The sequence below is a fragment of the Rattus norvegicus genome, chromosome 20 (genome assembly GCF_021556685.1).
Source record: "Rattus norvegicus strain SHRSP/BbbUtx chromosome 20, alternate assembly SHRSP_T2T, whole genome shotgun sequence".
NCBI classification, from domain to species: domain Eukaryota; kingdom Metazoa; phylum Chordata; class Mammalia; order Rodentia; family Muridae; genus Rattus; species Rattus norvegicus.
The window spans coordinates 5,306,666-5,322,762 of record NC_141553.1 but is presented as its reverse complement, the minus strand read 5'-3'; the positions used below and the strand labels follow the sequence as shown (position 1 = coordinate 5,322,762).

Genomic DNA, 16,097 nt, shown 5'->3' with positions numbered 1-16,097 from the left:
GCTCTTATGCAAAAGGAAACAAACACGTACGTGAACTTGGTCCCACGTAACATGGAACGGATGAACCTAGGAAGCGAGAAGCCACTCAAAATAGACTTTGAGCTCCCGAGAAAACATAGCGTGGGAGTCCAAAGTAGAAACCTAAATCATGAGCTAGCCATAAAAGGGAACATCAAAGGATGCCCAGGGAGCTGATGGAGGACCAGTGTGATTGCAGATTTAACCAACCAGGCTAAGGGAGCAGAAGATAAGCACCTTCTACGACCAATCAACCACTTCTAAAGGTCGGCCTCAATCTATAGTCCGTGGTCAATCACCTGGTAAGGGAGAGATAATGGCAAGAGCTGAGGTAACCTTGAGACCAGCTCTGAGACTGTTGGAGACCTCTGGCCTCTTCCCCGAGTGGAACACTCCTTCTCCACCCAGTGGATTTATTCTCTTCCGGTTAAATAAATACTCAGTAAGGAAAATGGCCAAACAGCACGGAGGGGGGGATGGGCACAAAGTCCCACCCCCTAACTGAGGATCTAGTGGCATCTGATGGCTGCTGGGAGAAGTGTTCTTTAATAGTGCGATCCCTGGTTTATATGTATATAAACTGCCAAGAGCAGTTGGGTCTGGGAAAGACAGAGAGATGTTGGGTGAGAAGGAGTGGGTGTGGGGGTAGACCTGGGAGAGGTTGGGGGAGGGGAGTGGATATGATAAAAAAAATCATATGAAAATCTGCAATGACTAGTCAAAACATTATTTTTAAAAGGAAGATGGGCTTACCATACAAATTGTATATTTCTCTTTCTTTTTGATTTGTGTGTGTTCCAGGCATATTTAGAATACATTGGACTAGTCTGCATGTTTCCCTTGAAATAATCCTCTGGCCTTTCTTACATTTAAAATATTTTGCTAGTCTATGCCATCAGGATGCTTGTATAACAAAATGGTTTTCCCATCCCTATTTCATTAAAAAAAATTTTTTTTTTGAGTGAAGGACTGGGTGTGGTGGTTCCAGTTGGGCTAATCTCTGTGAGTTTGAGGCCAGCTTGTCCCAAGACAGCCAGAGCTACATAGGGAGATCCTTTCTCATAAAAACAAACACAGTTCTCCCTTAAAGATTTATTGGGGGGCTGGGGGCTGGGGCAAATGAACCAGTCAGGCAGCGTCACCTGAAATGCAGAGCTTGGAGATGAGACTGACCTTAAACGAGAGGAGCAGAACCACAGGGAAACAGCTCGTTTGTCTTTAGAGGAGGAGTTGAGGTAAAGACCTTTAAAACCTCTGGGTCAGTTGGCGGTGGTGCACGCCATTAACCCCAGCACTCAGCAGGCAGAGGCAGGCAGATCTCTGTGACTTTGAGACCAGCCTGGTCTCCAGAGCGAGTTCCAGGACAGCCAGGGCTACACAGAGAAACCCTGTCTCAAAAACAAACAACAACAAACGAGAAACAAACAAACAAACGGTTCTCATCCAAACTACAGCATAATAAATGCATTAACATATTAAGAACTTCTAGGTCAGATCCAGCATCCAAGACACTGACCGTCTCCAAACACACCTCTCTTTAACATGTATTGGTTGGTTTTCTGTCAACTTGACACAGGTTTCGGTCATCTGGGAAGGGGGAAATGGAGAAGATGTCTCGGTCAGATTGTCCTGTAGTCAGGTTGTCCTGTAGTCACTCTGGGGAACATCTCCTTGATTAACGATTGACACAGGAGGACCCAGATCACTGCGGCTGGTGTCATCCCTGGGCAGGTGGGCCTGGGTTGTATAAAAAGTTGGCTGAGCAAGACATGGGAGCCAAAAAGCAGCCTTTCCCCTCATTCCTTTGTGGCCCCTGCTTCAGTTCCTGCCTTAAGTTTCTCTTCTGACATCCGGTGACCTGAGTGGTAAAATAAACCCTTCCTCTCCAAGATTACTTGTTTCTTCTCTTCTCTTCTCTTCTCTTCTCTTCTCTTCTCTTCTCTTCTCTTCTCTTCTCTTCTCTTCTCTTCTCTTCTCTTCTCTTCTCTTCTCTCTCTCTCTCTCTCTCTCTTTCTCTCTCTCCCCTCTCTGTCTCTGTCTCTGTCTCTCTCCCCTCTCTGTCTCTTTCTGTCTCTCTGTCTCTGTCTCTGTGCGTGTATGTGTGTTTTGCTTTCTTTCTTCCTTTCTTTCTTTCTTTCTTTCTTTCTTTCTTTCTTTCTTTCTTTCTTTCTTTCTTTCTTCCTTTCTTTTCCCATTTCATCACAGCCATAGAAAGCAAACCAGAACACAGGTGCACAACCAAAGCCCAGCAGGATGCTCTACTCTCCCCCAAAATGTCCATCCCATTCAGCTACTAGCTTATCACCTTAGCTCCACAGAGGCTCCCTCAGAGTCACAGCCTTCCCTGAGTTGGTTGCTAACTTTGTTCTCCCTTTGAAATTTCCGGGCTGCCCTCCCGCCTGCTCCGTTCCATCCTGATACCCCACACTGCCTCTGAGAAATGGGGGCATTACCGTCCTGGCTCTGTGCCCCTCACACCAGTGATGGGGTCCACACAGCAGGGAGCATGCTGTGTGCACCCACCACGCACCACAGTGTGACCCCAGGGGCCACTCACTACTGAGGGATCTGTGGGTTAAACCAGAGTGGAAAGTGCGCCCGGACGCCCTGCCTGGCACCTTCAGAGTACATCATTGTTGTCCCACCAGAGCCTCAGGGAGATTCCATTATCACAGACTTTTAGTGTTTGCACGGGCTGATAGGCCATGGGGTTTTATAGCAGACAGGCTAGTCTCATATAAAGCAAATGATTTCTTGGTTACGGTGGTGATGTACCTTTGGAAGGGCAGCAAGAAGAGGGTTGAGATAGCATGAAAACACATTCCCCAAGAAGTTTTATTTGCCCTGACATGCAAATAAACCGTTTTATTGCATGAGGATTTAGAATTTATCAAGGTGTGTTTGCAAACTCACCATGTGACTTAATCCTCCTGTGCAGAAAACAGAGGGCCGGAGCTACAGATGTGGTAGGTTTTTGCCTGAGCCCCTCGTGGAAGTGGAAATGGGGTAGAGAAGAGGTCTCTCAGCAGGAATTTTCTATCTTCCCTAGGGTGGGGAACAGTGTGGTCCAGAGGGAGGACCTGCTAACACCTGGATCAATGACAAGGAGATTGTCAAGGTTAGAGGGCCATGGCTAAGGGGCTCATGGTGGTGCTAAGCAATGGTCTCCTGTGACTCTCAGACAACTGTGGTGTCTTTCCCAAAAAGGCACCAGGGATCTTTGTCACATACAAAGACCCCTCGCTTCCTTTTCCCAGAAACAGCTTTGACCTAAACAGCCATGTTCTGAGGCCATTAGTCTGCCCATGGTCTCTCTAATACCTCCTTGGAAGAACATGTTATCTTACTGAGAGGCTAGAGACAAGACCGAGACCGGAGGGGGAGGGGAGGAGGGAGGGGGAGGGAGGAGGCAGAGAGAGAATTGGCATTTCCGGGTGTGGCTCAGCCTCCTTGAATTCTCTCCCACACCTGCCTGTCCTCTACCCACCCTCAGGATCCATGCTGTACCCCTCCCCTACTCCTTCCCTCTTGCCTATCATCTAGGAGAGCCTCATGCAAAACTCACAAGCCTACGTTCTTAGGGATGAAGGCTTCTTTGAACCGCTCACCACCTCAGAGAGGGAGCCGAATGGGGTGACCCTGCCCTGCTTCCCAGCTTACCTCCTCCCGGATGCCTGCGGGACTCTCCTGTGAATCTTGCTCCAGATGCTTCAGGGGGCTGGGGGTCCTTGAAGAAGGATTGGGTAGACATTTAAAGGATTCAGGAAACTGGGGGCAAGAAGGCTCCTCCCAGGAAACTTGGGGGGTCAGCCCTTTCCATCTTCCTGATGGTCTCAAAAACCAAAGATAAAATAGGATTAGAAAAGCGTGCTTCAGCTCAGAGAATAGGGCGGTAGTGATTACAGGATTGCGAGGTGCAGCCAAGAGCTGGAGCAACCGATTTCTTTCTTTCTACAGTGTACGTGTTCCAGTTAGTGTTACGGGTCTTGCGATCTTCGGAACTGATGGTTTGGGTTAATCTCCTGATGTTGTTGCTTCTGCTTAGGATCGGGGTGAGCTACAGGACTCCTTGGTGCTTCTGTTTCCTCATCTGCCAGTGGGTTGGATGATGGTCACCCATTTTGAGATTATATAAATTCACTTATAGGAAGCAAGGGTGTCCATAGCCCATCCATTTAGCCAAGAGCTTGCAATTAGCAAGCTCCGTCACAATGTATCAGACGCTTTGAGACATTGTCATCCCCTGGTTAGTTCTCTTATCCACTAGAGAAAGGACTGACTAGACAGGGACACCTTCAACTTTCTGGCTCTCATTCACTCAGGCCTAGAAATATCCTCCATGGACATTGATTGAGTCCTCCTCATCCAGATGGAGTACACACAGCACGAACGGCCTCGGCTGGGCCCTTCCATCTCACCCCCTTGTCAGTGAGCAAGGAGAGGAAAAGCTTGCTGTCCTTCAAGCCTGTGAATTCCAGAACAATTATTTTCTCGCTTATAATGATAGAAAAAAAGCTTACAGGGGTCAAGGAAATTGTGCTTTGGTTGGAGGGATGGCTCAGTGGTTAGGAGAACTTCAGGGGGACTGAGTTTCCTCCCCCATATGAGGAAGCCCACAACTGCCTGTAACTTAGCTCCAGGGGATCTGATGGTCTCTTCTGGACGCCAAGGACACCTGTGCTCGGGCACACAAGCACACAATTCCCCGCCCCCAACACACACACATAATTAACGATAAGATAATTCTTTCAAAGGGAAAAAAGACTACATGATTTGTATTCTTGAAATTCTAGATCTAAGATCAAACATCCACAAGGAGGTCATCAGAGGCATACGAGAGAGAAACAAGTACAGACAGACATCTTCTCATAAAATTGTACATCTCGTGGTGCTAACCTAAAGATTAAAAAGAAGCTTTTGAGAGGAATCATTCAGAGAAAATTCCCTTTTAAGTGAAGATATGCACTAAGACCATGTGACTTTCAACAGTTGTGAAGGAGTGACAACATACAGTGGGATATGAAAATGCAAAATTGGGGATGGGGTGGGGACCGGAAAGATGGGTCAGTGGTTAGGGACCAGAGTTTGATTTCCAGCACTCACATGGTAGCTCACCACTGCCTGTGACTCTCGGTCTCAGGATTCTAACGCCCCCTTCTGGCCTCCAGGGACACTGCACACAAGTGGTGCCGAGACATCCATGAGGACAAAACACCCACAAGCATGAAATACATTTTTTAAAATGCAAGTCAATTGAGAACTGTCAGGGCCCCCATTTTGCTGCCATTTTGTGTTTGTTTAAGACACGGTCCTGTGTAGCTTAGGTTGTCCATGAACTCACCATGTGACAACCAAGGCTCTATGTATATAACCAGAAGTCAATCATGGCTGGAGGCATAGAAGCATTCTTGGCTTTATTCTTTTAATCGGTTAGCTGTGTGAGTGACCCTCGGATTTGACCACTAGACCTGAGCACCTCTCCCTGGCTCTGTGAGAGGCAGCATATGGTGAGAAAGTATCTTAAAGTGGCCTTCAAGTTCCTATGGCTCAGCCCAGTGCAAAGTCCCTTGGGCTTGGCTTATTACCACCCTTCAAGTAAGAGCTGAAGATGGCTGCCGAGTCCTCCTAGACTCCTCCAGGAGAAACTCTAAAGCCAGAGCCTGGGGGCAGCCCTGTGTGTCCTCCTCGCCTCAGAGAACGTCTACGGAAATTGGACACTCGGGCCCTGGCAGCCACACCCTTGACTGTTGGCCACTGTAACGCAGCCACAGATGGTCACCAGAGCCAGGGTGCACAGAGGATCCTGGGGGCTTACGGAACCCACAGCTCTGTCCAGACGGTGAGTGAGGGTTTGGGGTTTCTGAGGGAGGTGTGGGCCTGAAGAAGGACTGAAGTCATGAGGATATAATGAGAATCCTCATGACTTTATTGGGAAAAAGTGAGTAAATGAACAGGTAAAGGAATAGATAAGTAATTAAGAAGAATGGAGATAGATTTGAATGTAGGAGTGGTCTACTTTCTTGTGTGACTTCACTACCCTACCTTGGACTCAGAGAATCCAGCTCCAAGATCTCCTTGAGACCATGAACTCACAGAAAGGCAAGAGAAATGGGAACTTGGCAGCTTCCCATGTTCACGGGGAAACTGCTGGCCCTCAGAATAAAGAGAGAATAGGAAAGTCCCTGGGGAGGTGGGGTTGGAGGCTTTTGTCTTAAGGGTTTTGTGGAAGACACAGTTAAAAACCCGTGAATAACTAAGTCTTTGAACAGGGAATTTTTTTCCTGAGAACCTTCACCTGTTGCCTTCCTCTGGTGAACCCGGACTTGACCTTCCACTCTGAAGATGAAGGGCTCCCCCACTATCCCTCCAGCTGGTCGTCTCCTCCCTCTGCTCCTCCTAGTGTTTGCAGGAGTCTCGGGAGGTCAGTGTTCTGCCCTCTGCTCCGTATTTACTGACTCGTGTTCAATGACTTTTCTTGTGTAAATGCAATCACTTGGCCATCTACTGGCCAAGAAAATGTCCTTCCTGATCCTTTGGGTAATTTCTATAAAACTGTGATGTCTACCTAACTCTTCTCACTGAGTGTGGGTGAGTTTGGCCTGTTAATGCTACAGCGTCAGTGGTTGAGATGCCTTTTGTACCTTGACAGCGTGTGTGAATTTTCTCCCTGCTATGGCTAGCCACCTGTCAAGACGTTTAAGGGTGGAGAGGGTAGCTCATGGTTTGGAGTTGTGTGGCTGGGGAGTGTGCATTAGAGGGTGTTGTGTGCACAGGAGAACAAAGAGTTTGGACTAAGAATTCTTAGGTTGAGTCCTTAAAGAAATAATTTATTCCCCCTGGGACACTATCGCTTCCTTCATAAAACAAAAGCAACTTTTAGATAAAGTTCTCAGACTCTGGAGAGAACTCAGAAAGGAGGCCATGTGAATGGCATAGTGGCTAAATTTAAAAATTCAGATGAAACCCAGGGCACCATACACACCCTAGACAACTGGTCTACCATCAAACACACCCTAGCCCTAGTATCAAAAATGTTAATGTACATGAATGCTGATTCAAAACTATAAATTTTTGTGTAAAACATTTTTTTCTCTGTGTTCAGGTATGTATGTATGTATGTATGTATGTATGTATGTATGTATGTATGAATTCGTGTGTGTATCTCTGTGTGTGCATTGTGTGAAGTCTATTGTAGGATTATTTTTAGTAATAAGGCAAAGTGCTATAAACCTTACTCATTGCCCAAACCGCTGCATAATGAGAGCATTCATGGGAAACCATGGCTCCCCACTGCACTGTGACACAGTGACACTGAGCTTTCTAAACGGAGCTGCTGGCATGTGTGTGCTGACACCCAGTGTTAGGTAGATGGGAACGTGGCACCCCACGATTGGAAGCAATGAGAACTGAAAAGAGCCTGCCCCCACTCTAGCAATGGTCACTGTGACACTCCCAGCCTAGAGCATCTCTCTCTAGGGTACTGTGGCCAGAATCACCAACTCTAAATTCACACAGAGTTCTCCAGCACAGCTGTCCCTGCCCTCCCTCCCTCCCTCCCTCCCTCACTCACTCTCTCCCTCTCTCCCTCCCTCACTCACTTTCTCACTCCCTCCCTCCCTCCCTCTCTCACTCCCTGCCTCCCTCTTTCCTCCCTCTTCCCTTCCTCTCTCCCTCCCTCACTCCTTCCCTTCTGCTCTCCCTCCCTCCCTCTTTCTTTCCATCCCTCCCTCCATTCCTCTCTCCTGCTGCTGCTGCTCCTTTTGTGATCTTGACTATGTTGACATATTTGAAGACTGTCCATTTACTAAACCGTACAATAAACAGGCTGCATATTGGAGTAGATTCTAAATACCGAAGAAGCTAACATTTCTGAACAAGTGTTAATGTTGTAAAAGTTCCACGTGTGCACACACACACACACACACACACACACACACACAGAGAGAGAGAGAGAGAGAGAGCACAAGAAACTTGTACCCTTTTATATAACTATTAACTTTTTATCTATTAAAATGTAATGCTTTTTCTAAAGTAATACAAAGGAGAAATATGTTTAGTTCCCTAAATATGGAAGTACAGGGTTGTTTGTTTAAGTCTCATATCTCTAACTTGCTTCCACAATCTGTCTCTGGTCCCCAGAAGCGTCTTGGTTTTCTGTGAAGGGACCAGCTGAGCCCATCACGGTCCTGCTGGGGACTGATGCCACCCTGCCCTGCCAGCTGTCTCCTAAGCAGAGTGCAGCTCACATGCACATCCGATGGTACCGTGCCCAGCTCACCCCCGCTGTGCTGGTGTTCCACAATGGACAGGTGCAGGGAGAGGTGCAGATGCCGGAGTACGAGGGCAGGACCCAGATGCTGGGACATGACATCGACACGGGCAGTGTGGCTCTGCAGATACAGCAAGTCCAAGCCTCTGACGATGGCCTGTACCACTGTCAGTTTTCAGATGGCTTCACCTCCCAAGAAGTCTCCATAGAACTTCAGGTCGTAGGTGCGTGAGCTTGGCATAGGATCATGATGTGTGACAAATAGGAAACTGCTCCTGATCCTCCTTACGCTTAACCTGGAGCTGCCTGGGGTCTTGATGTGTTGATATCTCTGTGGGATATTTGCTCCCTGCAGTATCCACTGAGAATGAGGCTGTGCTCGGCAGAGTTTAACATCACAGACTTTGCTTTTTTGAACCTAAGAGGTGTGTGTGTGTGTGTGTGCACGTGCGTGTGTGCATGTCTGTGCATGCATGTGTATGGCTGTGCATGTGTGTACATGTATGTGTATGTGTGTGTGTGGTGTCTCCGTGTGTGAGTGTGTATGTGCACGTGTGCGCATGTGTGTGTGTGACTATATATGTGTGTGTGTGTGGTGTGTGTATAGTGTGTGTCTCCAAGTGTGAGTGTATGTGTTTCTCTGTGTGTGCCTGTATGTGTGTGCATGTATGTGTATGTGCCTTTGTGTGCACATGTGTGTGTGCATGCATGTGTGTGTCTGTGCATGTGTGTACATATGTGTGGTGTGTATGTGTCTCCATGTGTGTCTCTGTGTGTGTGTGCCTGTATGTGTGTGCATATATGTGTATGTGCCTGTGTGTGCACATGTGTGTGTGCATGCATGTGTGTGTCTCTACATGTGTGTACATGTGTGTGGTGTGCATGTGTCTCCATGTGTGTCTCTGTGTGTGTGTGCCTGTATGTGTGTGCATATATGTGTATGTGCCTGTGTGTGCGCATGTGTGTGCATGCAGGTGTGTATACACAGATATGTGTATGTGTGGAAGGCAGAGGTCAACCCCAGTCACTGTCCACCATGCCTTTGAGACTGGATTCTCACTGGCTTCTTACTAATTCAGCTTAGCTGAGCAGTCAGTGAGCCCCAGGCATCCACCTGTCTGGTCCCTGAGCTTCTGCCACCACACCCAGGTTTTTACACAGCTTCGGGGACATGAACTCTGGTCCTCATGTCTGCCCAACGGACACTCTGCTCGCTGATGCACTTGCCCAACCCTCTGAGCCTGTTTTGATGTCTTAAAAGACCCCAGGAAGTATATTTGGTAGTAATGCTGACACTCGCTGGCCTTGACTTTCAGTAAACCAAGACAGAAAATAAAAACTGGGCCAATTTTCAAGTTTTGACTTTTCCTAGACTGATCCTTAACCTCTGCCAGCCCACGCACATGCAAAGCTGAGGTCAGGCAGAGTCAGTCACAGGGTAGTCTTGTCTGACCTCTTCAGTGTAGTGAAGGCCATCTTCCCTCGGGCCACAGGCCTCAAGCTCTTGTCCTCTCTCCTCAGGTTTAGGCTCTGCCCCTCTTGTTCACATGACAGGACCTGAGAACAATGGCATCCGAGTGTTGTGCTCCTCGAGTGGCTGGTTCCCGAAACCCAGAGTGCAGTGGAGAGACACCATCGGGGACACTCTACTGTCCTCCTCTGAGTCACAGACCCTAGACAGAGATGGACTCTTCCACGTAGAAACGTCTCTTTTGGTCACAAACAGAGCTATAGGCAATGTGATCTGCTCCATTCAAAATCCCATCTGGGACCAGGAGAAATCAAAGGCCATCCTCCTCCCAGGTCAGTGAGGACCAAACTCTGATGGGGTGGGCGAGGGAAGGGAGGGAGAAGGGCTGAAAGACCGCTTGTTCCTGACTGTCTGCGTGCACCCTGTCAGAGCCCTTCTTCCCCACGACGTCTCCATGGAAAGTAGCCCTGGCTTGTTCTCTCCCCATATTATTGGTCATCTTTGCTTGGACCAGCCTCGCTACCTGGAAAGAACATCAAGTCAAAAGGAGAGAAGAAAAGCAACTGTCAAAAGAACAATGGGAAATGCTTCAGATGAAGAAGGAGACAAATAGTGCGGTGAAGGACAGAGGTATAAACGGGGACAGCAGAATCAGTCAGGGCTTTGTGGAAAGGCTGGGGATCCGGGAAGCACAGGATGCAGGGGTTCCACGGAGCACTAGTCTTGCAGAGGACCAGAGGGGAGAGACATCAGACCTCTGAAGTGTGGCCTCAAACCACAGCCAGTGTCTTCATTCACTGCTCTCCACGCTCTGCCCACGTCCACACTCCACCCACCCCCTCGACCCCTACGCCTCATCTTTCCCTGCACCCACACTCCTCCAGAGGGTGCTGCTGGTTCTCTGGCATTGGGTTCTCTTCCTATGAATCAATCAAGAACGGATTTGAAAAGCCCTAAGACACCTTAAACTCCTGAGGAGCTGGGGCATTGCTCCATGACTCCATAACACCTTATCGGTACAGTGTCCCTGTGGGCATGCTCACTCAGCTCCTTTATTATGGGACCGCTAAGGGAACGCCAATCCCAATTCATTAGCTACAGTCCAGACTCAGGACAGGCTGCGACTCAGTTTGATGGATTTTACACCTCCCTTTTCTTTCAGATGAACTCCAGACCGACCTGGGTGAGTCTAGCTTCTCCTCCCTCTCTGAAGCATTTGCTTCATTCCTCCCCGCATAACCTCCCCCCACTTACCCCTCCTCCAGTTTCTGCCATTCATCCAATGATGGTTGTTTTTATTGTTTTCAGATCGGAGGAAGGCACTATACAAAGAGGGTAAGAGACCAGGGGTCCTGCACCTCGGATTGTGTGATGCAAACTCCCCCTCAGCACCCTCTCAGGGTGGGGATGAGGGGACTGAAAGGTTAATGGTGACCATGCAGAAAACAGAGGAGTGGGGGACCGACTCCTGTGTGGGGCCATAAGTCAGTACTCAACAGTCTTGAATCTGTTCTGTTGCAGACTGGAAGATGGCCTTGCTGTACCCCGGTAAGTGACTTCTGGGCACTGAATCTTGCCAGCAACTCTTAAACACACATGAGCTCATACATGCCTACTTTAATGGCTGTCGACCTACAAATTGAACAAAAAAAGAAAAGAACAAGAAAAAGAAACTGTTTTGAGACAGGGTCTCACACAACATGCTCTGTAGCTAAGGCTGGGTCTGAGCTCCTGTCCTCCTGACTCCACCTCCCAAATGCTGTGTGTGTGTGACTGTGTGTGTGTGTGTGTGTGTGAATATATATGGGATGTGTGTGACTGTGTGTGTGATGTGTGAGTGTGTGATGTGTGTATAAGTGGTGTGTGTGTATAATATATATATATATATATATATATATATAGAGAGAGAGTATATATGGGATGTGTGTGTGAGTGTGTGATGTGTGAGTGTGTGTATAGGTGATGTGTGTGTGTGTGTGTGTGTGTGTGTAAATGAAGTACACAAATACACTAGGTCATTCTTTGGCCCCATCTGTGCAATTTCCATTCATCAGACATTGTGCCACACGTAAGTGACACAGCTGTCACCTCTAACCCTATGGAAGTTGAAAGTCTCCAAGGAACATAAACCAGGCCACTCCAGGCAGCCTGAGTGCTTGCAGGGCACACTTACTCAGTGGGACCTCCAACAGCTCACTAAGCAGTGTCTAGTGAGACTTTTCAATGATTTGCTTAAGATGTTCCAGCAGGGCCTGGAGAGAGACCTCAGCGGTTAGGAGCAGTGGCTACTCTTGCAAAGAACCTCAGTTCAGTTCCCACAGTCCACGTATGGTGGCTCCTAACCACCTGAAACTTCCATCCCAGGGAACCCGGCGCCCTCTTCTGGCCTCTGCTGGCACTGCACTCACACAGTGCACACACTGCATGCAGGCAAATGCTCACACATCTAAAATGAAATTTAAAAATAACTCTTTTTAAAAACTTCATGTGGTTCCTGCGGTACTGAGGATGCATGCGTGAGCTCAGGCGGCTGCGGGGTCAGCCACTTCCTTCACTGCAGGATGCAGAGGACAGGCTGCATTTCCTAGCCACTCCTCTGGACTCTTGGCCTCTCCCTGCTACGGATAAGAAGCAAATTTCTTATATTTTTGGTTGTGAGCCTAGCCTTTAACGGCTGAGCCATCTCTCCAGCCCGGGGAAGCAAATTTCTTTGTGTGTGTGGAGGGAGGTTCAGTGGAGACCCCAGTGACCTACCTAACAGGGAAAATGTTCTTACTGTCTTCCTCCCAAGGCTACAGACCTGTCTAACTCCTGAATAAAACCTTGAGGCCCAGCTGCTGCTGCGTCTGAGCAAGAGAAACTTATCACCCACCCCAACCCTTATCCCACTCCTGCCTCTCCCCATCCCCACCCTCATCCCCACTCCCATCCTCATCCCTAACCCTCCCACACACATCCTCACTCTTATCCCCACCCCCATCACCAACCCCACCCTCATCTTCTCCCACCCCCACCTGTAGCATTGAGTCTCTAGGGAGCCATCCCTGAGAGAACGCAGAGAGCAGCCCGCATGCGCAGAGAGCAGCCCGCATGCTGGGAGTTTCTAGACACTAGAAAGTCTGTGGGGCTTAGTGAGGAAGGAGAGGAGGGAGAAAGTGAGGGGAGAAAGCACTGGGCTCCCATCTTGTTTATCTTCATTTCGTTCAGATGTTTGCTCTGCTCTCTTCCAGACTGGAGGAAGGAACTGTTCCAGCTGGGTGAGTGGATTTGCTCGTTTGCCTCAGAGGTTGCTTCTGGTCTTTTGTTTCTCATTTTTGGAAATGAGGGTCAAACCTTGCACACGCCAGGCAAGCCACGGAGCACACCAGCCCTCCCCACCCCCCAGTTTGCTCTCTGGTGACTGGTGCGATCTTCTTGGCAGACACTTGTTCAAGCTGAGAGTAGGGAAGAGAGGAAGGGATCCTGCTGTGTGAGCCCGTGCTGGAATCCCCTGCCTGGCTCAGCCGCACTGCCTGGCTCAGCCGCACTGTCCTATTCCGGTCAAGGAAAAACTGCTCTAAGTGACAAGAGCACTCAGCTGCATTTTGTGAGGTCAGCTTGTGACCGGCCCTTCCATAATTGAGGAACGAGGCTCTGATTTAGGGCATGGGGTGAACAATGTTCTCACATAATCCCTTCGAGTCCTCCCTCACTCCATTCTCTCCCAAGACTCAAGCTGGAATGAGATGCAGAGATGCAGAGCTCAGAATGCACCATGAGAGCTCTCAGCCCAACACACAGGAGGAGGGTCCAGGACGTGTAAGCTCTCCACGCCCAGTCTCCTTAAGGCTTCATTTGTCCAGTAGCCTCCTACACACAGTGCTAGCTGTGAACACGTTATCGATATCCAAACATCACAGTGGTGGCTTTGTCTGCTTCTCCTCTGCCCTTCCTCCTCCTCTGCCCTTCCTCCTCCTCTGCCCCTCCTCCTCTGCCCCTCCTCCTCCTCTGCCCCTCCTCTTCCTCTGCCCTTCCTCCTCCTCTGCCCCTCCTCCTCTGCCCCTCCTCCTCCTCTGCCCCTCCTCCTCCTCTGCCCCTCCTCCTCCTCTGCCCCTCCTCCTCTGCCCCTCCTCCTCCTCTGCCCCTCCTCTTCCTCTGCCCTTCCTCCTCCTCTGTCTCCCCTCTTCCCTCACCCCTTCCTCCTCTCCTCCTTTTCCTCCTCCAGCTCCTGTGATGATAGATCATGAAATGCCTGACCAGGACAAATCGAACCCAAAGACAGAAGAGAACAGAGGTGAGGGGACAGCAGATCCGTCCGTCAACAACTCACAAGTAGATGACAACATCATCACGCTCTCCCAGGAAGGCTTCATGTTGGGGAGATACTACTGGGAGGTGGATGTCGAGGACACGGAGGAGTGGACACTGGGAGTTTATGAGCTGTACACTGAGGATGCATCACCCACAGAATCGAAGAAATTCAGAGTCCTGGAAAAGAAGGGAGATGGATACAGGGCTCTTGCCTTCTGTTCCCAAAACATTTCCTTGGAAGAACCTCTACAGCTGGAGACACGTCCACTGAAGATTGCCATCTTCTTGGATCAGGAGGACAATGACCTGTCTTTCTACAACATGACCGACGAGACACACATCTTCTCCTTTGACCAGACCACTTTCTTGGGATCACTCTACCCATACTTCAAACGTGATTCCATGGCGCTCTCTCCAACAGAACAACCCTAAGTGATGTGCACAGGGAATTCAATGGACGGGTGCTACAGTACGCCATCTGTAAGGACCTCCTGGGCAGGCACAGGGACCTATGAGCGGGAGGCCTCTGAACCTGACATTTCATGGGCCTCTGGGATCAGATCCTGCACAAGATTGTAGAACCATTTGTGTTGTGCATGGTGCTATAATTGTTAACGGTCTTCCTTCTTTTGACATAAACTTGTTTAATCATTCTCAAGATGATTGAATCCATGGTTTTCTAAGTCTGATATCAACATTTGCTCCCTGCTTATAAACCAGTGCATCACCACCACCATTATTAATTATATAGGGCTAAATAGGCTAATTTTCATCCAAGAGTACAGTGTATTCTGAGCACAGACCCCCAGGGTTATTCTTTGTTTATGTCTAACATACCGTAAGTCAACAGTGCGATGGTTGGGTTTTTGTCAATTTCACTCAGGCTCGAGTCATCTGAGAAGAAGGACTTTCAGGTGAGGAATTGCCTCTATCAAACCGGCCTGTGGGCAACTCTGTGGGACATTCTCTTGATTGATGATTGATGTGGAAAGACCCAGCCCACTGTGGGTGGGGCCACCCCTAGGCAGGTGGTCCTGGAGTATATAAGAAAGCAAGCTTGAGCAAGCCAGTAAACAGTGTTCCTTCATGGTTTCTGCATCAGTTCCTGCCTCTAGGTTCCTGCCTTGGCTTCCTGTTCGGGCTTCCTCAGTGATAGAGTATGATCTGGGAGCCCTGAGATGACATTAATCCTTTCCTCTCCAAGCTGTTCCTTAGTCACGGTCCCATTGCTGTAAAGAGCCTAAGGGTATCTCTCTTGTATAGGTTCGCCAACTTTGTACGAGGATATGACCTCTGTCTTCGCCCTCCTATATCTGGGTGTCCTGTTTGCTTAAAAAACAGAAAAGGGGGAGATGTGAGGAGCTGTCCTCACATACTCCATTACAAGATGGCACCAGCATCCGGCAGAACGCACCTAGTAAAAAGGGCAATACGCAGGCGCCTGGTAACTTCCCTACTCAAAGGGACACGTACGCTTTGGTACGTCATCTGGCATAATTGGCAGCGACCAGTCAGAGAGTGACATGTCCTAGGCGAGGATAATTTCCTATATAAGGGACGGTTATTCCTCACTCGGCGTCTCCGCATTGTAAGCTTATGCTCTCCCTCTCAAGACGCATTAAAGCTTTTCTGCAGAAGGATCCTGTGTGTGCTGCGTCATTCCTGCTGGCGAGACGTAGCGCGGGACAATCTTCTGTGGTGAAAATATGCCTGAGTCCCAGAGTCCCTCTTGAGCTACCCAAAATGACCAGATGCAAGCTGGATCCAGGCCCCTCTGATGTCACCATGACCCATGGGGCAGAGGAACACACACTTTTGTCAAGGCCGGACATTGGCAATGATGTTAATAGTGAAGAGATGAGGAACTCTGGGAAATCAGTCTCTATTCCTAGGAGAGGCAGGAAGTCCTCCCTTCAGTACGTAGCCCCTGCCCAGGATTTCTTTAACCTTCATTGTGACCTCCAGTGACAGAGAGGTTGCTTGGCCATTTTACCTCCCACTGAATTCTTTTTGTATACCACAGAAATAGCGTAGTACAAACCAAAGGGG

The 16,097-nt window shown here is 48.9% G+C and overlaps 1 protein-coding gene and 1 long non-coding RNA gene across 7 annotated transcripts; one reads left to right on the top strand and one right to left on the bottom strand.

The window, feature by feature from the left end:
- The first annotated feature begins 51 nt into the window (after window positions 1–51).
- Btnl3 (butyrophilin-like 3) lies at window positions 52–15,137 on the top strand. 6 transcript variants are annotated; one of them, XM_087598048.1, is made up of 10 exons: window positions 3,562–5,857; window positions 6,288–6,439; window positions 8,158–8,511; window positions 9,842–10,090; window positions 10,188–10,388; window positions 10,921–10,941; window positions 11,067–11,093; window positions 11,280–11,306; window positions 12,989–13,015; window positions 13,963–14,706. In XM_087598048.1, the coding sequence occupies exons 2-10, from the start codon at window positions 6,361–6,363 to the stop codon at window positions 14,478–14,480; spliced, it is 1,503 nt and encodes a 500-aa protein (XP_087454174.1). In that variant the 5' UTR covers window positions 3,562–5,857; window positions 6,288–6,360; the 3' UTR covers window positions 14,481–14,706.
- LOC108349035 (uncharacterized) lies at window positions 11,037–12,204 on the bottom strand. Its single transcript, XR_015645584.1, has 2 exons — window positions 11,932–12,204; window positions 11,037–11,390 (listed from the first exon to the last, which is right to left on the bottom strand). It is a non-coding gene; the product is annotated as an uncharacterized LOC108349035 (long non-coding RNA).
- Window positions 15,138–16,097: the final 960 nt, after the last annotated feature.